The sequence below is a fragment of the Episyrphus balteatus genome, chromosome 4 (genome assembly GCF_945859705.1).
Source record: "Episyrphus balteatus chromosome 4, idEpiBalt1.1, whole genome shotgun sequence".
NCBI classification, from domain to species: Eukaryota; Metazoa; Arthropoda; class Insecta; order Diptera; family Syrphidae; genus Episyrphus; species Episyrphus balteatus.
This window is the reverse complement of record NC_079137.1, coordinates 44,424,151-44,446,970: the sequence shown is the minus strand read 5'-3', so window position 1 is coordinate 44,446,970 and position 22,820 is coordinate 44,424,151. Positions and strand designations below refer to the sequence as shown.

The 22,820-nt window shown below is 31.8% G+C and overlaps 3 protein-coding genes across 3 annotated transcripts in view; 1 reads left to right on the top strand and 2 right to left on the bottom strand.

Moving 5' to 3' along the window:
- Positions 1 to 3,657: 3,657 nt before the first annotated feature.
- Positions 3,658 to 4,002, bottom strand: LOC129918534 (60S ribosomal protein L39). Its single transcript, XM_055999132.1, has one exon. The coding sequence runs from the start codon at positions 3,957 to 3,959 to the stop codon at positions 3,804 to 3,806; it is 156 nt and encodes a 51-aa protein (XP_055855107.1). The 5' UTR covers positions 3,960 to 4,002; the 3' UTR covers positions 3,658 to 3,803.
- A 3,625-nt stretch (positions 4,003 to 7,627) lies between these two features.
- LOC129920276 (SAM50-like protein CG7639) lies at positions 7,628 to 22,689 on the top strand. Its single transcript, XM_056001594.1, has 8 exons — positions 7,628 to 7,819; positions 20,534 to 20,626; positions 20,693 to 20,814; positions 20,875 to 21,195; positions 21,256 to 21,367; positions 21,426 to 21,857; positions 21,916 to 22,042; positions 22,126 to 22,689. The coding sequence occupies exons 2-8, from the start codon at positions 20,561 to 20,563 to the stop codon at positions 22,275 to 22,277; spliced, it is 1,332 nt and encodes a 443-aa protein (XP_055857569.1). The 5' UTR covers positions 7,628 to 7,819; positions 20,534 to 20,560; the 3' UTR covers positions 22,278 to 22,689.
- LOC129920274 (SH3 domain-binding protein 5 homolog) overlaps positions 14,724 to 22,820 on the bottom strand; it is a 75,129-nt gene continuing 67,032 nt past the window's right edge. The window contains exons 2-5 of the mRNA XM_056001593.1: positions 17,446 to 17,508; positions 17,104 to 17,281; positions 16,832 to 17,034; positions 14,724 to 16,756 (exon numbers count right to left, since the gene is read on the bottom strand). Of these exons, the coding sequence (XP_055857568.1) occupies positions 15,851 to 16,756; positions 16,832 to 17,034; positions 17,104 to 17,281; positions 17,446 to 17,508 (1,350 nt within the window). The 3' untranslated portion in view covers positions 14,724 to 15,850. The remainder of the gene's footprint in view (positions 16,757 to 16,831; positions 17,035 to 17,103; positions 17,282 to 17,445; positions 17,509 to 22,820) is intronic.

Genomic DNA, 22,820 nt, shown 5'->3' with positions numbered 1-22,820 from the left:
ACGAAAACAAGAACAAAATAAAACCAAAGAAAATAGCTGTCAAATTTGCGTCTTCAAAAAAACACTACGTGTAGAAGCAAATTCGAAGATAATTTCTGCGCCTTGCGTCTTCGTGTAGAAGACAGACTTATCAACGAACGCTTATTATGCTTCATATGTTATTAATATTAATTTTTTTTCAATTCATAAATTTTTTTCCCTAGGCCTGTTATCACTATTTTTTTCAAGGAAATTATTCATTTTTGCCTTGTCACACACACAATTACAAAAAAAAAAATTACTCTCATTATGTTCTTTCACTCCAGAAAAAGGAGTAAAAATTTAGAGTACTCCTTAATAGAGTGAAAGAAAACGACATTAAACTTTCAGACCTCTTTAGAATCTGCAAAAACGGACTAGCAAGCAAGCTCTAAAAAATTAGTTCGATTCCGAATAAAATTTTACATACAATTTCTATGGAATACCTGTAAAAAGCCATGCCATGTCAGTCGCAAGACAGTCGAACTTATCACGAATTGCTTTCGTATTGAAAATTTGCTACGATAACCAAAAAAAAATAAATTTAAGAATCCGTTCGTACTAGAAAATTTACACAAATTGTCAATTGGAGTTATTGATTGTTTTTTTTTCGGGTATGTAGCAAATTTCCATAACGACTTCAGCTCTTGAGCCAAATTGTTTAAGATATTATTTTCCGAATTTAATGTGTAAAAATTTCTCGAGATTTCTTTAGTTGAAAATATAATAAGTCCATTTGTTTTTGAAAAAAAAAAAAATAAAAGTTACAAAGGTCCATATTTTAGGTACCATACTGAAGTTACAGCTTTAGGCGAGGATTACACAAGTTAGTTTTTTTTTAAGCTTAAATTACTCACGGGAGCGAATTTTTGAAAATTTATTCTTAAATTGGTATACCTCTGTAAGTAACTTACAATAATTTTTGTACCTTATGAAAGTTGTAAGATGGGAAAGAATTGGAACATTAGAGTTCGAAAGTGCTTGTGTACTTACAGCCAAATCTGTTAGTTATCAACTGTACTGTAAGTTAAGTTTTCTTGTTTTAAGAGCTGGAAAGTACATGTGTGATCCCCACCTTTAAGTAGAACATTTCTCATCAAAACAAAATTTAATGAAAAAAAATAGATGAAAACAGAAAAAATTGGATTTTACTTCCCAATTATTATATTAAGCCAATTAATACTTGAATTTACAGAAATGTTTATTCTTCTTCTACAATCTTCTACAATCTATTGTGGATTCGGGCCTCAAAGAATAATTTTACCCCAATTAGTTGATTGTGGTCTCTTTCCAATTGAGTGCGTCCCTTAGACGAGGTCTTCCTGCACTGCGCCGCCGTTCCTTTTAATTGATGTTTTTCTTTTTTAATAAAATATTTTCCAAAACTTTTGTTAAGAGAGAATGGGTGTAGTAAATGTTTGTATGGGCTTAAGTTTGTATCTCGTACAGGGTAAAATGTATGGTGGTCTGAATTAATATTGAATATAACGGCTTTCCTTAAATAACTTGATTGCAGTTATTTTTATAAGGAAAATGTGATTGCAAAACTCACTTTTTCATATGTATGTAATATGTATGTAGGTATGAAGTTTTCTCCTAAGTCTTATAGAGACAGTTAATATTTAGGATCGAAATCTAGACTGTTCCCAAGATTGTTTCGCGGTTTCATTTGACATTAAGAACAAAGGGAGAATGTCCAAAACTTAATGGGCAAAACTTAATGGGCAAACAAAAACAAACAGAATCGACTAAAACAAAAGGCACACGTGAATTAAAAGGTCGTTAAGCGTGGATAGCAAATATGAATCCCCAGAACCGGCTATAAGAATTGTTAATTCCAAATTTTACAGTCTGTTTTCTGTTGTCATTTCAAAGTCGTCGGTTAGTTATCTTGGTTATAATTCCATAAGATCCAGCATCTAAAAATACCCTAATTTAATGTGCCATGATCATAAATTCTTTTTAAAAAAAGCTGTTTGCTTGTTTTTCATTATTATGCACATAGCAGACTAAGGGCCCAAAGCAATTATGTGAAAACGGGCAATATCTCTGTATAGGTCTTTGAATTCATGTTACACCCTGAGTCCTTTGAAAACGAGGCACCAATAAAAATATATTACCACAAGATAGATCTTCCTTTCACGGTTCACCTACTTGTTCTCTACCGATCGAAAGATGAACACAAAAATTCATACTAAAACTAAAAGGCATACGGGTACAAAGTAGAGATGCCGCGAACATTCATTTAGCCGAATACCGAATATTCGGCCAAGGATACTCAGAAAAAAACGTTGGTAATTTCAAAAATGTTATACTTTGTTTCAAGAAAAGATGTGGCTTAAAAAATTCCCAACAATATCGTATTAACGATGAATAACTGAACTACTTTTAAGATAAATGTCTGAACACACTACCTACTACTGCAAAGGTAGACATCTGTAATCGAATTATATATGAAGACTGTTCGCCAAGATCGAACGGCGGACCCATACAAGTGGTGGTCAACACATACTACAAAATTTCCAATTTTGACAACATTTGCTAAAGTCTACCTTTCGTCTCCTGGGACAAGTGTTTACAGTGAAAGACTATTTTCCGAAGAAGGAATAGTCTACGAAGATAAACGTAATCGTTTACTACCAACAAATGCGGAACAAATAGTTTTCATTCACCACAACTTGCCTCAGTAGATTATAAGTACTAAAATTACAATTTTTTAATAAAACACACATTTTGGTATAATAATTTATGTCTTTTTTCTTCTCCATTGGGTATTCGGCCGAATAGTTAAAAAAATAGGCCGAATAGTGGCCGAATTTTCGCGGCATCTCTAGTACAAATCATCAATTAACATAAAGTATTACAAAGTTTTTTGGACTGAGTCTATTCCCTTTCCCAACTCCAAAAGTTGTTCTGTTTGTTGTACCTACTCATGACAATGACACTCTTGGAGGCTGTCAATTTTTCACAAGAGGCAGTGCCCTAGAAAAAAATGCCATCGCTCAAATGCTTTCATTAAATCAAGAGCATTTATTAAATAAGGAAAACTTAGGTAAACATGTTAAGAGTTTTGACTACCTTATAATTTTATCAATATGAACAAACTTGTTTCTATAAGCCAGTCGGCCTTATTATGAACTCCATTCGTATCGGAAATTTGCTACGATTCCCGAAAAAATAATCACGGAATCCGACCGTAATCGAAAATTTCATACAAATCGTCATCACAATCGGATTTTGTAAAATTTTCCAATACGATGGAATACGTAATAAGCCCGTTTATTTAATGTTAGCCATTGAACTAATTTAACTCTGGCTGTTAGTGATTGTCTCATACTATCCAGCTGAAAAATATTTTGGATACTTTGACGTATACGTACTTTAACCGGACTATCAATTGTCATCAAAATATTTGTTTAAGGAAATAATTACATATACTCCACTGTTTTCTGCGGCATTCCCGATAAATACTTACTTTTTTACCAAATCTCTAAAATGGTTTGTTTTTCAAAGTTTCCGCCATTGCTAAATACACGTGTTCAAGTACATCCGCTAGAAATAAGAATTCACATCTGAAACTTCAAATAAACCATAAATTTGGATAAATTAAAACACAAAAAAAAACACTTTTTGATATCCTTTTTTTTTACAAACGTATCTTTATTAGATAACTAAACAATAGCTTGCACAATTAGAATTAAATTGAAGTGTCTTGCAAATCTCGGCTCCTCCTCGTGGTTATTGGATTTCGGTTTAACCACATTGAAGATGAATATCCCAGCAGCTTACAACTTCAACTTTGTACGCCTCCAGTGACGCCTCTTAGCGTTGTAGCGGATTGTGTTTCCGGTACGTAGACGGACCCATTGGGGCACCGATCGGTTTTGTTTTAGCTTTTTAGCTAATTTTTGTTTAATTCGAAACGATTTGTGGGCAGCCATTTCGTCCGCTCTTGGCAAAAGATTGGAAAAGAAAGAAAAAAGTTCTGCATTCAGCGCATGACATGCAAAGAAGCTACTAGAATGAGTGTGTTTAAGGAAAACTGCTAGAATCGATGAATGCAGCCAGAGCTGTTTGGAATTCTGAGTGATACGATTTGGAATTCCAGGGGGTAAGGAAATACGAATATTTAGGTGCTTCCGTTTTAAAAAATGTTAACTATCATATTGGAAAACTTACGGCAATATTATTCACTAGTTTAAAAAATACATCTGGATGTAAAGAAATTGAAATGTCAAAAATAAATCCAAATCCATAATATTCACTATCTCACAGAGAAAAAAATAGTCATTTTTAACTGTTTTTATTTTCATAGTTGAAATCGGGATTACTATTTTAGATTTGGATTTAATTTTGACATTTGACAATTTTAAATCCAGATGTTTTTTTCAAACTAGTGAATAATATGGCCGTTTTAAACGTAGAGGTGTTGAATATTTTTATTAGAAAAATATGGCAAAATTATGAAACAAACATTTTAAAAAAGGTGCAGAAGTACTAAAAACCTGTAAATGGACCGTCCCTAAAAGTAAACCTGCTTTTAGGCCCAGTTGTAAAAACGTTCATAATTCAGCAATTTGATTTACCAAATTCTTTAATTCAAGCATAGATTTGGCAAATTTTTTCATATGCGACCTTTGAACCAATGCTCAACATCAGCTACCATCGATTTCAAAGATAAAAGGTTTTACTTTTTGCAACAATTAAAAAAAAATAGTCTATGACCATTTGACTTTGAAAAAAACTCCAAAAATTATTTTTGAAACCAAAAAATAAGCTTTCTGCTTCATTGTTTTTAGTTTTGGGTCCGAAAACTGTCACAAAATGAGTTTGAAAATTTTCACTTTTTGACTTATTGCAAAAGTGCTCGTTGTAGTTATTGTACCTAAAAGTTTCTGGAGTAACTTCTTTTTTTGAAATTGGTGGTTAAGCTTAGATTTAGTACTGGTTCAAGATTTATATGTGTTTAAAAAAGCCAGTCAATGCTCAAACCAAAGTTGAACCATAGCTTACCCACGAAATCAGCAACCAAAGTTCAACCTTGCTTATATGGCCTTAAAGGCTTGGCCACACCGGAGGGTATGCGGTAGAGGTACGGGTAGAGGTAACGGTACTTGTATGAAAAAAATTCCAAACTGACATATCAACGTTCAGATGTGGAATTTTTTTCATACAAATATCGTTACCGCTACCCGTACCTCTACCGCATACCCTCCGGTGTGGCCAAGCCTTAAGAGCTTGTTGCACACATTTTAAAACCTTGGTTAAGATGTTTTTTATTTTCTGAAATCGGTGGTATAGCTGTAAAGATTCAGATATCTTGTTTTCACCAAGTAGGTCCAAGCTTATATAAGAGTTTAACCCCAGCTTTTCTTGAACATCAGTGCGTTTCGACCTTCAACCAAATTATTTAAAGTTGAACAATTTTTTTTAAAAAGAGTTAAATAAAGATTCTGCGCTACAACACTATACGACGCCGGATTAAATATTTTGAAAATGTTCGCCATTTTTATTAAATAATAAGATATGATGATATAAAAAAAACTAAAGAAATTGCAATAAACCAGAGGTAATTGCGTCGTATTTTCAATTTAAGGGCCAGTTGTACAAATATTTAATCCGTGGATCAGCAACTTTTATCTTCCGAAATCGGTAGCAAAGCTGAAATTTAGCACTGGTTCAAGGTTTATATATGTAGAAATACCCAACTAGCACAACAGCTTCTATAAATTGAGATCTCGCAGGTACTACTTTTTATACAGCTTGTATTGAGCTTGCTTCAGAATTTAATTGCTTATAGAAGTTTGAACTTGTTTAACAACTTCTAATAAGTTGTTTAAATACTGTTAAAGAAACTTAAAAGAAAAAAGATTGTTTTTCGGAAAAGCCTGCTTAGTGAATTTATAGAAGCTTTACAGAAATTACCAAGTTAGTATTAGATTTTTGGTTTTGACATTGAATAATTTAGCTCAGACATTTTTTTTTTTGACATTTCTGCTATTTGAACTGGTTAAGTTTTTGATTTCATTAATGAATATACTAGGATGGCCGAGTGGGTTGAGTGGCGGACTGCCACCAAGTAGGTACGAAGTTCGATTCCTGGGTGTGGTAAAAAAATTATATACTTTTAAAATTATTATCAATAGATCGACTAAAAACTAATGGAATAATATATATAATTTCAGGTCAAAAGATAAAATTCATGATTTAAGGCTTAACTACATTCACCACTTTTTGAAAAAGTACAAAAGTGAAAATATTTTTTTTCTCGCTACCGGAATTTTTTTGTAAAAAAGAGTTTATAAATTGATTTTTGGACGATAAAATAAGCTTTCTGCATCATTTGTTTTAATTTTCTAGCCCGAAAAAACATACAAAAATGTGTTTGAAAATTTTCACTTTTGTACTTTTTCACTTTTTGAGCCAATGTAGTTAATGCTTTAAAATCGAATAAAAACCAGTTAAAAAAGAATTCTTTTTTGTTTTTGTAATTGTTTTTTTAATTTCGATAAGACATGTATTAAAGAGCTATACAAGCTCTTCCGAAGCTATCTGTCAAATCTCAAAGCTTCGATAGAGCTTCGGTAAAGCTTCGTTTAAAATCCTTATAGACGGTCAAACTTGTATAACGTTCTCGTTTTTCCATGCCCAACAACCTTACTAAAGTTTAAAAGAAGCTGAATTGTAGCTTTTGTAATACCTTAACCGAAGCTGAAATGTTAGTTGGGTAACCACATTCATGCTTGAACCGAAGTTGACCCGCAGCTAATCCGCCGAAATCGGTGGGTTAAATTCCTGAACCAAGGCTGATCCACGTTTGTACAACAAGGCCAGTTGTACAAATATTTAATCCGTGGTTCAGCAACTTCTTTTTTCTGTATTCGGTGACAAAATTGATTTTTAGCACTGGTTCTAGGTCCATATAGATTGAAATAGCTAAATTCAACCTTGAACCAAAGTTGACCCACTGCTAATCCACCGAAATCGGCGAGTTAAATTCCTGATCCGAGGCTGAACCACTTTTGTACAACTGGCCCTAATACTACGTTTCCACCTACCGTAAATCTGAGATTTAGCTAAGTAGATTTAGAACAAATCTCGAGATTTATTCTAAATCTACTTCGCTTTATCACGGATTTGGGTTCACCTACCCCAAATCCAAGATTTTCAACCATTTTCAATCTGAGATTTAGAATAAATCTCGAGTTTTTTGCTAAATCTACTTAGCTAAATCTCGGATTTAGCGTAGGTGGAAACATAGTATAAGGGCGGGTCAACTTCGGTTCAAGCATGTATGTGGCTATTTTTACATATGTAGACCTTGCACCAGTGCTAAACCGGAACCTTACCACCGATTTCCGAAGATAAAAGTTGCTGAACCACGGATTAAAAATTTGTACAACTGGCCCTAAAAGAATCTGAAATTAATCCAAACTTCCGATCTAATGGAATTACATGCATATGGAAATCTATCCTCATTCTGTATTACGGAATTCAGTATGAAATTGAAATTTCTCTGAACGCTGTTGTCGCAATTCGAGACTCGAATAGCGCTTATCAAAATCTGTCAAAAAATGACATTTCTCATAAATGACAGTCGGTGTTATATTTTTATTTCTATCGAAAATTTGCGAGAAATGTGTTCAAGTTAAAAGTTCGTCAGTCGGCAAGGCTCTTAAAATTTGTGTATTTGCATAAGAAAATAATGCACATAAAGGCATTTTAAATTAAATTTATAAATTCACAAATCAATTGGCATTGTTACTTAAATTATAATCATCATTTATTATTAATTTAGAGGGTAGGTATCCAAAATTCAATTGAAAATTATGTAATAGTTTTTGGAAAAGAAATGCGTGAAATTATTTATATTTTATGGAATAATATGATTTAGTTATTTATATGACTTATACCAAGTTTGCTGAATGATAAGCTATAAATAAAGTGTTTGAAACCTTTTATAACGTCTAACAAAACTCTTTTAATAAATCAATTGATTAGTCTTAATTGGTTAATTCAATAACGAACTTTTGTAGATGTCTGCAAGCCCTTGGCTTGTTTTCTAATACTTTTGTGGAATAAGTGCAATGATGTCATATCTTATATTTTCTTCTATTACAACACAATGGTTATGAATATGAATAAAATCAAATTGACAGTGATTAAGGCACCTGTTATGGTATTCCTTTAAAAAAAAAGTATTTCGAATTATGTCCAATATGTAAAAAAAATATTGGGACAAAGTCACGTAGATCAGACAATAATCTTTAGTGTCTATAAATGATTACTTTTTAAGCATAAAGTATTTTTCATTTGGGAAGATGGTTAATCTTTTGATTACCTTCGACAATCTACTAAATAAATTCATACCTTTTTAAAAAAACATGTGCTTTGTTTATTTGTAACACAATCGAATGCATTATAGGTATCGTAACTTTATGCAAAAAAAGCCCCCGAGCCCCGATCCGTTGAATTTTTCTAACCACCTAACGATTTTCTAAGTGCTCTTTCAGTTAAAGCTCTCATAGACCCTCTTAAAAATTTAACGGAACAAAAGTATTCTTTATAATCTGTTTTGATAAGAATTATCATAGTCTTATAAGTGGCAAAATTAGCAATGAAGTTGAGAACGTATTGAATTATATTGTAAACATTTTCTCACTGCGATTCTTTTGAGGTATGGGTATGGTCGGGTTCAAAGTCAATAGAGACATCAATTGGAAATTTATATGTTGGGCTGACGGCTGGTTCTCTCGGTCACTAGGTATGTACATATTTAGTTGATTAAACAAAGACCCAATATTAAATCGTCGGCCCTATAAGGAAACCTCGTAACTTCACCTTTTTTCAAAAATGACTTTTGAACGCCATTTTTAAGAAAATAAGTCAGCGGACAAACCCAGAAAATTTGAGGTCATTTCGAAAGATTAAACTGACGTTGAATCAGTTATTCAGCACTCCAAAATTTTAACTTACGCGGATGATATGAAAATTTTTAGAACAATCTCTTCGTCTAACGACGCTCTACTTCTGCAAGCCGATCTAAACAATTTTTTCGTTCGGTGTTAGAAAAATAATCTTGATCTTAATGTTGATAAATGCCAAGCAATTACATATTCCCGTAAACGTTTCCGACCGCCACACAGTGTGGTAATTCGCCAATCTGACTGGACAAAATAGAAAAAAAAAGTTTAGCCACATGATTTTAAATCATGAGCTGAGCTTCTCAATACAATGGGTAACTGTAATTCATGTTTGGTTTTTTTGTTTTCATCTCGGATTATCGTAAGCTAAGCTTGAAAGTTGGTTCTTGTCAACAGTTGGATGGAGATAATACAAAGTATTCTATTTTTCGCTTGAGTTTGGTTGACGACTAAAAACGCTGTGGTAGTTTTTTTGTTGTAATTGTTTTTTTTTAATTGTTAATCTACATTTGGGGGTAAGGTATTATAATTTTTATTTATTAATTACCATTGCAACTATTTAAAAAAAAATAAATTCCTAGCCTTCATGCTAGGAAGTGCAAAAAAAAATCTTTGTTTTTCAAATAGAGGTAAAGTTAATTTTTCCGCATTTTTCCGGTCTGAAATTAATTAATTAGTGTTTGGTGGAGTGTTGTCATTAAGATTAGCTAGTTACATGTCTCGCGTTTTCTCGACCGCCATACATCTTTTTTCACTTTTCAAAATGAAGTCAAGATTTTCAAAAAAACAAATTTTCGAAAAATGTGTCAAAACTGCCAAATAAGATCGAAAAGACAGTTTTTTTGATCTTTTAATGAGCAGGTATCATCTTTGGAACATTTTTGACAATAAATAAAAATTAAAAACATATATAAAAGTTTTGTGCTTCAAGTTAAGCGAAAAAAGACAAAAAAGGTGGAAGACACTTTGGACCACTCTTTAAACATGAATTTCATTTTGCTTGACCAATATTATGTGATAACTACATAAACAAAAACAGTAGATAGTGAAACAAAAGTAGAAAAGAATTTTTAAAAACTAAAAAAACGGGAAAAATATAACAAACGGAAGGTTAAAAGTCTCCTAAGTGCACCTATCCATTAGAAAATAGTTAAAATCAGTAGAATCGCTCTCCGCAAAATTTAAAAAGCATATTCCAATAATACCGGAAAGGATTTATCGAAATGTTCTTTGAGTGAAGGATCAAAATGTATAAAAGATTAAGTTCTGATCCTCTGGAACCACTAGACCACTGGAATTTTCAATCTAATGAGGCATTATCATTGATGAATGATGCTTTTCTGTCGGAACATCTTAAACAAGTTCAATGCAAAAAGCAAGCAAGTGTAAAAGGCCAGAAATAGGGTCACGGAGAAATTAGCTTGAAAAACATCGAAGGTAATATAAACACAGCTGTTTTTAATAGGCCCTTATGTTTCAAGTTTGCATCGCACAAAAAGGAGTTACTTTTTTAAATTATCTGCAGATATTTTTAAAGGTGATGCCATTTTTTATGATTGTGAAGCATATTTAATTAAAATCATTGCTAAAATTTTAATTTAAAGCATGATATTGAGAAAATAAATCATGTATGTCACCTGGCAAAAACGTGTGTAAAAGTTCTATTTCTTAATAAAACCTAATTATTCTGCCTCTTTTTTTTCGTCAATAGCAATAGAGTTTTTATTTATTGAGATTTTTCAAGCGTTTTTTTTAAAATAATTAAGTATATCCATAAGAATATGTTTACGGAAACATAAATTCAAAAATGCATTTTCTTCATCACTATTTTAACCCACTTTTTGCAGAAATTAAAGATTTCTTTTTAAAAAATCTTTCTTTTTTATAGAAGTTTATCTATTCACATTCATTTGTTTAAAACTGTTTAGAAAAAAAGTCGATTTAACGCGAGTTATTAATTTTGTCCAGCTAGATTCGTGATTGGCCACACTGTGCGCCACCGCGGGACTATTATATCAATGACTGTACTGTTTTAGGAGTAACAACTATTAAGGATCTAGGTGTTATTTGTGATAGTGAACTTAACTTTAGGTCCCATTATGACAATATAGTATCCATGGCTAATTCCGCTTTAGGTTTCGTCAAGCGCTGGTCTAAAGAGTTTTCTGACCTTTACGTCACGAAATCACTTTATACCACTTTTGTTAGGCCCTTACTTGAATATGCTAGCCAAGTCTGGTCTCCGTATCACCAAGTCCACATAAAAAGAATTGAATCAATACAGCGCAGATTCCTTCGTTTTGCCTTAAGAGGTCTCCCGTGGGTTGACAATTTCAACCTGCCCCCATATCACGAACGGTTGCGACTCATTAATTTACAATCTCTAGAAAAACGTCGCGAAGTTGCCGATGTTATTTTCATACACCAAATTTTGTCTAATGTAATTGAAAGCTCCACCCTCCTTGAGCAAATTAGTTTTAATGTAAGTTCCTACTCTCTCAGAACGACCCCGAAATTTCATCAAGCTCTTCATAGAACTGATTATGGCAAAAATGAACCTATTACGAGAATGTTAAGGAATGTTAATAAAAATTGTAATACCTATATTTGATTGCACTAATAGCAAGATCACACAAAAAAACCTCCTATATGGTATTTTATAGATCTCTTGGACCTTAATATTAGTAAATAGTAAAAGAGAAACTGAAACTGGACTTTTTTTTTAAACTGATTTAACAAGTGCTTAAGCATGCTTTTTCATTTTATTTTTGTTTATTTTTTCTACACTTTTTTTAATTATTAAATTTTTTTTTCTTATTTAATACTTCATTTTTATTTTTTTTTTCTATATAGTGGAATGCTTTCGCATGCTCCTATATATATATTTACTTTTTACATTTTGTAACTGCTTGTAATTAGCAGCCCCGCTCTTATCTCATGTTTTTCTTTTCTTCAAAAAACTCTAATTTAAGTGCCGATATGACTAGCCACCGCAAGTGCCATCATACTCGGTGTAAATGGGCCCCAGCGCGTGCGGTATCTAGGGAGGAACGAGGCGTGGGATAATTTAATTTAATTTAAGACTCTAAATAGGCCTAATTTTGTACAGTCAAATTTTGTACAGCACGTTACTCCCAAACTACTCTGTTGTCTCTCTACTCTCTCGTCTCTTCTGTAAAATTTTGAGTTTGGGAGTTATGACTTATGAGGTTTCCTTATAAGGCCGACGAAATGTGAATCGTGTAGTGTATATAGTTGTTTTCATTCGTAGCGGTGTATCTAGGTATAATATACACAAATTCCCGAAACCAGAATCGTGAACTTTAGGAAAGAGAGGAGATATTTGATATTTCGTTATTATTTTGAGAACCCAGCGATTTACAAAAAATTATGTCCCACGAAATTAAAGCCGATAAAATTCCGATCAAAAAGGTCTCAATTATTGAAGGACTAATATATGTACCTATGAAGAAATACTAAACAAAATCTGAAGAAATAGCAAATTATCCTTATTAGAGTGCAGTTACTTGTCACTCAGACAAAATTTATGTGGTTAAGATTAATTTCCTTAGACATATCAAAAAAGGTCAAATAACTCGCTTTTGGCGTTTATCCACTGTGTTGAAAAAATGCAACACTAAACAGTTTCTATGGATATGCCCCATTGTCTCTAAAATATTTTAGTTTGTGGATAAACTTAACATTTCTCCTAAAAAATCAAGATCTAAACGAAGTTTTTATCATTAGTATTAACGGAGAAATTAACATTAACATGAGTAAAGACATACCAAATTAAGCATTTTCTTAAATCCTCGTTAAGTGGTATCAATTTTGCAGATAGAGAGTTACTGTAAAACAGTTTTTTTTCTGGAGTTTACCATCTATCTGAATTAGTGAATTCCTAAAGTTTACTAATAAAAAAGAACTTCACTGATTTCGAATAACACCCATTGCTGTTCTTCTTATGCAATGATGTGCAAGCAGTTTTGAATCTTGAGGAAACTTCATTCAAGGTTTTGAATCTGCTCCACCGGTTCTTAATTCCATTTTGTTATTGTAAAAAAAAACTTATATAGAGCACAACTGCTTTGTAGATGTATAGTTGTAAAACAATATTATTGTTATCACAAATTCCCTTAAAATAAACTATGAAACCGTTATTTAAAAGTAAATACTCTTCATGCATTAGCATGAACTTAAACCAAGCAATTTTTTTTAATATCAAGGGCTAAGTAATTTATAAAAAAAAAACAAATGATAAACAACGTAATTTCAGCCATTCAGTCCTATTGTGAGTTTCACATGAACAAAATTCCACACGAAAAAATTGAATTTCACTTTTCCCCTATTGTGAGTTCCGGGCGAAAAGTTGTTCACGTTCGGAAAGTTCCGCATGTGTTCAATTTTTTTTCTTCAGGTAATATATTAGACAGCTCTTTTCTCACTTAAATTTTTGTGCCGAGCAGTTAACTAGTTTAGCTTTTCAAATTCCGGGCGAAAAAAAAAATATTTCAAGATTTTCCACTTCAAACTAAGGATAGTGCTGATTAAATCCTCTTTTGATAAAGCTATTTAAAGGTCTTGGAATAAAAATAAACCAACTTGTTTATGTTCTTCAAAAGCATTTAAATAAAGGAGGTACATTGCTACAAAGGGAATGATACAAATATTTCCTATGACTATTTTTAATATTTCATTAAAAAAAATTGTTATGTTTTGGAAATCAAATCGCCTTCACTCCAATAAATATTTTTTTTTATCGGCCTACATTTCCCTATCTTCTTCTAAAAAAAACACCTTTTTTGTGTCTTCTGAACTCGTGATATTATACTTAAACAAACATACATGCTACAACGCATTATTTCAATTTTTTTGCAAAGCATTGTGAAATAGCAACTAAGCAAGAAATTATTATATACTTTTTAAACGGCTCCAACCATTTTCAAAAAAAGGAGCAAGTGCGCGTGATCCAGTTGTGCATTTTATTTATTGTAGAATCAAATTATATAGTTAGTCCCCTGATTCTTTTTTTTAAGTTTTTTTTTATCCATACTTTACTAACGTCACAAAAAAATTGCAATCTTTTGCACCATAAAAATATTGTGTTAAAAATGGGCTCCAAGATAGAAATACAATTAAGATCAAAAGAGTTTGATTTCGAAGATTGTTTTTTAAATTGAAACCCAGTTAGGGATTATCGAAGACTCTTGTAAATTATATGAAACCCTAGGAAGGTAGCCATTGAAATAATCTATAATTTCAATTCCCTCAGAAAGCAGAAAGTTGTTCGCTAATAACAAAACTTTTTAAGGAACCTATGAACAATTTGCCATTTATTTTAAATGTTTCCTTTTTGAAAATTTCTATTTTTTATAAGAATATTCTTTCAACCATGAATTGATAAGTAAAAAAAACGAGAAAAAACGTTATCAACTTTAATCTACTCTCCTGTACATTATTCAAAGAGCAATTTAGTCTCTTCATGATTTGAATAGTGTCTTACCAGTCTCTGTCAGTCTAAAAGAAAATAATCTCAATAAATCAAACACTCAAAAATAATATTGAATTTTTAATTTTATTATTTCTTTTTCAACTTTAGTTAGTGTCATATATATTTAATTAATACACAATAATTATTTATCTACTTTCAGTAATTTTTATAATTCGAATTTAATTTTTCTAATCATTAAATGTATAATTTAAGATTTTTAATATTTATAAACTGTAACTTTATAGTTTTTTTTTCTTAATAATTCTATCACATAATTGATCTCCAGCATATTCTGTGTTTTTCTTTTTGTGTCTGTGTAAGAGTTGCACTAACTAAATATTATTTGCGCTTTTAAACCTATTTTCTATATAAAAAATAATTAGTTAATTTTTTTTTTTAATTTTCATGTATAATTGGAAAACAAATTTTTTCAACAAACGAAAATAACTTTCTTATTCAGGGTAATTTTTTTTTTTATAACAACCGACAACAAACTTTTATTATATTTACTTTTTTCAAACATTCAACAATTATTATTTAGTTTTCTAGAAGTTAAAGTTTTTCGAGTTTTTTTTTTTTTAATATTTTCCAAAAATTGTGATTTTAAGCAGACATTTAATCGAATAATGTTTATTTCCTAGAGTTAAAGAAGTATTCAATTTTTTTTTTGTTTTTTAGAAAAATAATTAATTTTTTTGTTGTTTGCTGAAAAATAAAGTTTCATTTTTGTTTAAGATAATTTGTTTTAAAACTATTTAATTTTTTTTTTAATTCTATGCAAATATTGCAAAATAATAACACTTTTGAGATGTTTTTCTGATTTCTATATATTTTTAAAATAATTTGCACTGTTTGTTTTTTCTTTTTATTTTATATTTATTTCGTGTAATTTAAATTTATGTAGTTGTGTGATTTTTGTTTTAATTTAATTTTTAAGGAATATTTTTTGTATTCTATGACGCTCAGTGAGGTGCTCTTAGAATTGCACACATTCTGAAAATAATTAGGAGAGTAATAAAAAAGAGAGAGATACAGCGTAAGTATTTAAGAAATCGAGGATTGAATTTAATTATTTCAAAAACTTGATAAGGTTTCTGTCAAAAACTGATCCAACAAACACAAAAATCCCTTTTTTTAATTGTGATTTTTTGAAACTGATAAATTTGAACAAAAAAGCTTTTTCGATATTTTTTGACTGCCTCTCTATTTTAACACTACCTCAATTTTCAGATTTTTTTTTATAAATTTAATTTCTAAGAAGTCGCAGTTTTTCATTATTTCAATTTTTATTTTTCTATATTATAACATTAAATTAATTGTGAGTTATTTTTGCAAACAGGAATTGAGTAAACGGTCTCTTTTTCGCTCTGTTTCTACCCCTCGGTTTAATCTTATGATATACATACACTATTTTTCCCTAATCGAGTGATCTTCTACGCTGCTTAGAATATCCGCCAGCACGTGTATCTAACCGAGCTAACAATGGCAATTCACGCATCGAAACATTCACCGATGGAAGCGGTTCTAAAGCTTTCAACTTCTTTATGGCAGCGGAATGTTTTTGTGGTGTAACTGGAAGGCTGGAAACGGCATCATCACTCAAAATATCACTCACTGCCGTTGGAGAGATTTTTATAAGAGGACCTTTTGCTTCAGCACCCAACACTGATTGGGGTCGTTGCTGAGCAAATGGTTTCTCATTTAATTTAGTGCTACTCATTGCAGCACATTCTTTCATCATCATTAAATGATCCAACTTGTCAACAGTTGCATTCAATTCACTCTCCCAAACATCTTGCTCTTGTTGGCCATCGCCTCCTTCGACTGGGCGAACAGCCAAAGTTTTCACCTTCTTTCGCAACTCTTCGACAAGGTCTTCGTCAATTTGTTGTTGTTGTTCGTCTTCGTTATCCGTTTCCATGTCGGCGCCACCATCGCCGCCTCGTTCGCTTCGCACCGAGCTGCTAGTTGTGGTTGTCAAAGACATCTCACTGCCGCCCATCGATGGAAGATCACAGCGTTCTAGTTCGAGATTAAAGTCTGGCAAGGATGCTAGTTCAGCGCCAACACCGGGTTCTCTGGGACCCGGCGGTGGTGTTGTCATGGCTACGAAATCACCACGCTGGCGATGGATTTCATCGCTAATGCGTTCGAGATTGCGTAATGCAGTTGAGTATGTTTGTTTAGCGTTTTGAACTTGTGCTTGGAGTTCTTGGATGCGATTCTTTTGGGTTTGCAATTGATCCTGGCAGATTTGCTTCTCTTCAAAGTAAGGGCGTGATTTTGCTATGCTACGACGGAAACGTTCTTCTAATTGTTGGACCTTTCAAATAATGCAAAAAAAAATAAAATTTAATATTTTATTTAAGAAACTAGAAAAGGAGGTTTTGTGTCTAACCTTCATTTCGGCAGCATTGAATAACCTCGCCTTCAATTGATGTTCTGCGTGACTTTCAGCCTTTTGTTTTTCCGCATCCATTACTTTTTGTGTGGCATGATTTAGCATTTCCTGCCACGCATTGTCGAATTGCCATTCATGTGAATTAGACATAAATCGTTGTTCGGCTAGTGCAACTGTTTCCTTAGCTGCTGCATGGATTTCTATTTTATAATAAGGAATTAAAAAAAGAAATATAAAGTAGAGGTATAAAATAACAAAAGAAAAACTACCATTTGCCCTCTGAAACTTGACGGCCACTCTCTGACATTCAATTTGTGCTTCGCGTGCTTTCTCCAATGCCTCATGATATGGACGTGCTTTTTCAATACAATTGCCTAGTTTCTTCGATGAGAGTTTTAAACGACGTGTGGATTCATTTAATAGGATGCGGAATGTTGAGTTTGCTTCCTACAAATTAAAAAAAGTTCAAATTGTTAATTATATTTAAAAATGAGGTTTTCAAGGAAGACAAAAATGAAAAACTAATGAAATGTGTCTAATGAACTAAATTACTAAATGATGCTTGAAAATTTCTTTTCCTTCAAAATACTTTTTTTTTAAATATTTTTTACCTCTAGTTCAATCTCTAGCTTGTTAATTTGATCTGTTGCGGTATTGAGATTCTCCAACTCTATCTGTAAAGAAAAGAAACAAAATTAGTATGATTTAAAATATGCAACCAATTTAAGGAAAACAAATCAATTAAATGTAGTTAAAAAGGACAAACTGTGGGCTGTTATCTGAAAGTCACAACACTTTCAAGGAAGGAGAACTCATTTTTTTTTTAAATGTAAATATAAACAAGAATGCGAATTCAGATGAATCTATTAAAAATGTTTTCCTTAAATACTGAGTAGGTTGTGGAAGAATGCCAAAGGCGTTTTTAAGTAAACACCAAGAATCTTATTCAAAACAAACATCTTTTCAAAAAAGTTCCTCCTCATAATGAACCATTGTGGGCATAAAGTTTTATGAATAATGGTTTGGTCGTTTTTATATTTTGCACTTTGTGAGTTAATTTAAATTTCAATGCACCTTCATGTTTGTTGACTGTAATTTATGTATGCAAATTCTATTTTTTTATTGTTGGTAATGTAAAACAGCAAATTGATTGAATGCCTCAATAAATTCAAAAAAAGGTGAGGCATACCATCAACAAACATTTCAATTTTAACTTACATTTTGAAGGAGTGGCGCTTACATATTTTACTTTCACTTGTTTTAATGAAAAGTAGTGGAGCGAATAAATATTTTTTAGTTCAAATTGAAATAAATTGAACATTTTTGTAATGATTTGTAACATTCTAAAGTTGATTCATAAATATTTTAGGGAAACAAAATTTTAGTGGGCAGTAAATTGTTTAAGTCGTATCCGTATCTCTGTGGAATAGACACCTACATTGTTTTACGATGCGTACAACTTAAAATGTTAAGAATTCGCACTTGGAATGGCAATTAAATATTTTTTGGTCATTTCATTTCTAATTTCATCAAATATTGTCAAAATTTAAACTTAAAAGGAAGAAAATATCGAAAAGACTTGTGCAACAAACCAATTTCTGCTAAAAAGACGAGCTTTCTGACACTTTTTTAAATTTATAAATCGACTTGGCACCAACGCAGCATAGTGTGACACATGCATAACGACTACTTATTCAATATAACTTTATTTGATTTTTCAAAATGTATGCTTGCTTATGTACTAGGCAACTCTTAACTTATTGGAATCGTGTGAGACTTAAAATTTCGTTAAGATCTGTATCCGATTGGTTTTAAGTTGCAGGGTAGCCCTCGTGAATCTTAAATAAAAGTATACTGCTTCTTTTATTATTCATTTTGGATCAGGTTCGCAGTCATTGATTTTGTAAAATAGTCATGACTTTTTGTTTTCAGTCACCGATTTTATAGCAGAATATGGATATAAATATTCTGTTCAGTGAGGAAATAATTAGATCAGAACAGGACAGTATACAAAAGTTTTGTGAGAAGTCTCTGAAAAGAAAACAAGAACCAACACGACAGTTGTTACAACGAATCTGTTCTCATCTGTTCTGACTCAAAAGCAAGAACTGAACATCTAGTTCTGAACTGTTCCACACAGGAAACTAATACATTTCGAAGGCAGAACAGAAAAAAAGATGTACTTTTCTGTTCGGAACATTTTAGAAAAACATCATTAAAACCATGTAGTTTCTGTTATTATGTGAGATCAATTTCTATAAAAAAAAAAATTTTTTCAAAAATTAAAAAAAAAGTGTTTATGTAGAAGTAGATGTCAAACGTGTTTCTTAACCTAACTTACACTGTTAACGCTTTGACTCTCTTACGTAAAAATAACGTCAAAATCTATCCCGAGTGTGTCATGTCGTGTGAATGCTTTTAAAAGGAATACAAGTTTCAGATGGGAAATTTGTTAAAAAGTGGACTTCTAAACAAATATTTTTCAGGCCAATCACAAATACTTTGTCTCATACTAAGTTGCGAGAAAAATGTTTATAAAAATCTCTCTCGTTCAGATTTATATTCTCTTTTGAGTTCAAAGCTACCGATAGAGAAAACCGAAAATAGATTTGTTGCTATCTGGAGTTCATACCTGCATACTGCATGTAGTAATGGATGTAGCATTACAACACTAATGTTAATGCAGATTTTTTCCAAAACTGGGTTAAGAAAGCTCCACTTCTATAGCTCCTACAAAATTGTATGACTATATTTTCATTACTTTTTAAATCCTTGGCTCATTTTATTTTCTATGGCATATGGAGGCCAAGGAAAAATAGAAATACGTGATTCCTGAACATACAAAAAATCACAATAACGACAATCTTTTAACGAAAGTGCGATATATTGTGTTGCAAACTTAAACTAGGCGGAATTATAAAAATGGTTTTGCTCCAAAATAATATATCCTCCTCTGAAACGAAACTGGATTAATCGTATCGCAACTACGTACTGGATTAATCATACTACAACTAAAGGAAAGGATTAATTTACAGAACAATTACTTTAACACATATTTTTTTTTACTTTAAAAAAAAAATATAATCCTTAGACTAAAGAGATTACAATCAGCTACTTCCTTTCTGAATATATGACTCGACTGTAGCACTCACCAGTCACAAAGAAGAATGACTAATTTCAAAATGTTGCTGCACATTAAATTTGTCTGGCTGAGCATGGGACAACAAAAAGAGCACATTAGTTTATTTCCCAAGTGACCTCTATGTTTTATTAAGTTTCTTTGTGCTTTCCGATGCTATAAAGTTGAAAAAGTTTTCACAGCGGCCGAGTGTGTGGAAGCTGCATTTTAAATTACTTGGCCATTGAACTGGCTGCATTAATATTATTTATGCTAATTTGTGAGACGAATGAATTTTTTCTTATTAAAAAGTTAGACATAAAGCAACTTTTATTCAAATTGATTTATGAGTCTTTTTTTTTCTAAAACTCAACAAGTTTTAATTGATAAAAACGATACTTGTAGTTCAATCAAGCTCAATTTAAACAAACTTGCAAACATAACTGTCATTCTAGACGATTATATACGAAGTGTGATTGTTTTCAATTGTCTTATTCCATATATTGAAGCTTAAGAGATCAATTTGTTTTTAAACTTTATTTCAAGCAAATTAATTCACAAAAAAAACTTTTTATTTACAGGATTGATAAAGCAACAAATTCACAAAAATGCCAAGAAGAAGGGCAAATGTACCTGCCCCCACAGCGGGGAAAGTAGATTTAACAAAACTTCCTGTAAGTAAAAAAAAAGACTTTCTTCTTATCTGAGGTGACAAAATTTTGTTTTCTTTCCATTTTAAGGCCCGAGTTGACCGTGTTATAGTATCAGGTCTCTCGCGAACACACAATGATTATGTTATGAAAGCTGCCGAAGGTCTATTCAAAGTCACAAATTTTCAAGATGTCATGCTTGAGGCCATGAAGTAAGTATCAAAACAAATAAAAATCTCCACCAACAAAACTTACTTCATTTTATTTTATAGTGCAAATTCCTATTTAAACGAATTGGGCATATTTAAAGAAGTTAATATAAAAATCGATGTTAGCCATGCACCAGATGCTACCCCAAATGGCTATGAAGTTACATTTAAAGGCAAAGAGTTGTCTCGTTTAGTTGGATCAATCGGGACAGAAGTTGGTCAAAATGAAGGTTCTTTAAGAACTGAATTGACAATACCAAATATCTTCGGTAGAGGAGAAAGTTTAGCCTTGCAGGGTTCCTATAGTAGTACACGAGCAAATGATGTTACATTAAAGTTTTGGAAATCATTCTTTCATACAAGGCTTTTTGAAAATAGACCAGAGTAAGTATAAAAATGATAGGAAAACATGAAACATTTCTGATGAGTGCATTTTTTCTTTAGATTTTCATTATCAGTATTTCGACATATTGACCGAATGGATATTAGCTCGTTTCAAAATTCCAACCTGGGGTTAATGGGAGACTTTTCAATAAGCACATTTTTCCCCTTTCAGGTAAGGTCTACAAAATTTCATAACATATCAGAAATAAACATTTTCTTTTCACAACCAGCTTCGTCACTCCTTCCAATATGAATCTTCTGTTCGAGAGATCTCTATCCTAGGCAAATCAGTACCATTTGCAATTCGAGAACACTGCGGCCCAAGATTAGCCTCAGTTCTACGCTACATTGTCGGCTATGACCAGCGAGACAATCCAGTATTTCCTAGTCAAGGAATAATGGTCAAGTCAACAAGTGAATACAGTGGACTGGGTGGTAATATTTCCTACATGAGTAACAACACTCACGCTGAAGTGAGTGTACCTGTAATTGGAGGAATTGTGGCGCAACTTTGTGGACGAATAGGAATTGTAAATCCAACTAAGTCATCGAGTGATTTACCAATAAGTAATTTATTCTATGTTGGTGGACCACAAACGCTAAGAGGTTTTCGATTTGGAGGGGCTGGCCCTCGAGTGGATGGCACAGCTATTGGAGCACAGGTAAGTCACAGTTACAACCTTAATTCTGTATATTTTTTAATTAAATTTTGATCTTCAGAGCTACTGGTCAGCTGGATTTCATTTATGGAGTCCACTCCCATTCAGTGGAGTATTTAAAGGCTTATCAAATAATTTCCGAACTCATCTATTTTATAACCTTGGCAATTTCAATTCATTTACAACTGGTAAGTAACCATTAATTTGACCATTTTTATGATGTTCATTATTTTCTTGCAAAACAAAAAAAATCAATAAAATTTATTTTTAGAAAACATGCGAAGTGCTGCTGGTATTGGACTTGCATTTAAATTAGCCCAACGTGCCCGTATCGAACTCAACTATTGTGTACCAATACAAAAATACCAGGGTGACAAGACAGTCAATGGTTTCCAATTTGGAATTGGTTATGAATTTGTCTAGTCAAATAGTTGTTTTTGTTTTAAGAAATTTGTTGTTGTTTTCTTTAATTTTGTGTTCAACGAAAAAAGGAGCGTTACTAATTTTACCTGAAGATTCTATAACATTAGACGTTAAAAAAAAAAAAAACGTTGCAAACACGCCGCCACCGCCGACCCTGACCATGGATGATAATTTTTATTTTTAATTAAAAAAAAACAGAAACGAAAGTAAAAGAAATTTAATGCATTTTTAGGAAGAAAAAAAAAAACGAAGAGATATTGTAGTTTTATATTTAGTTTGTCCCCCCGCGCTAATGTTGCAATTTAATGTAAAAAAAACCCAAGAAAAAAAATTCAAACTTATATCATCACAAAATGCAAATAAAAAGAGAAAAAAACCTATCATACAACACAGCTACGTATGACAATTGAAATTGTTTTTTTATTCTTATTCTTTATTTATCTATCACACATGTGTATTGTATCTCTGGAGTGCAATAAAAAAGATACAATATCTAGAAGATTGATATTTATCATCAAGTTTATATGTAAAGAATGGGATTAT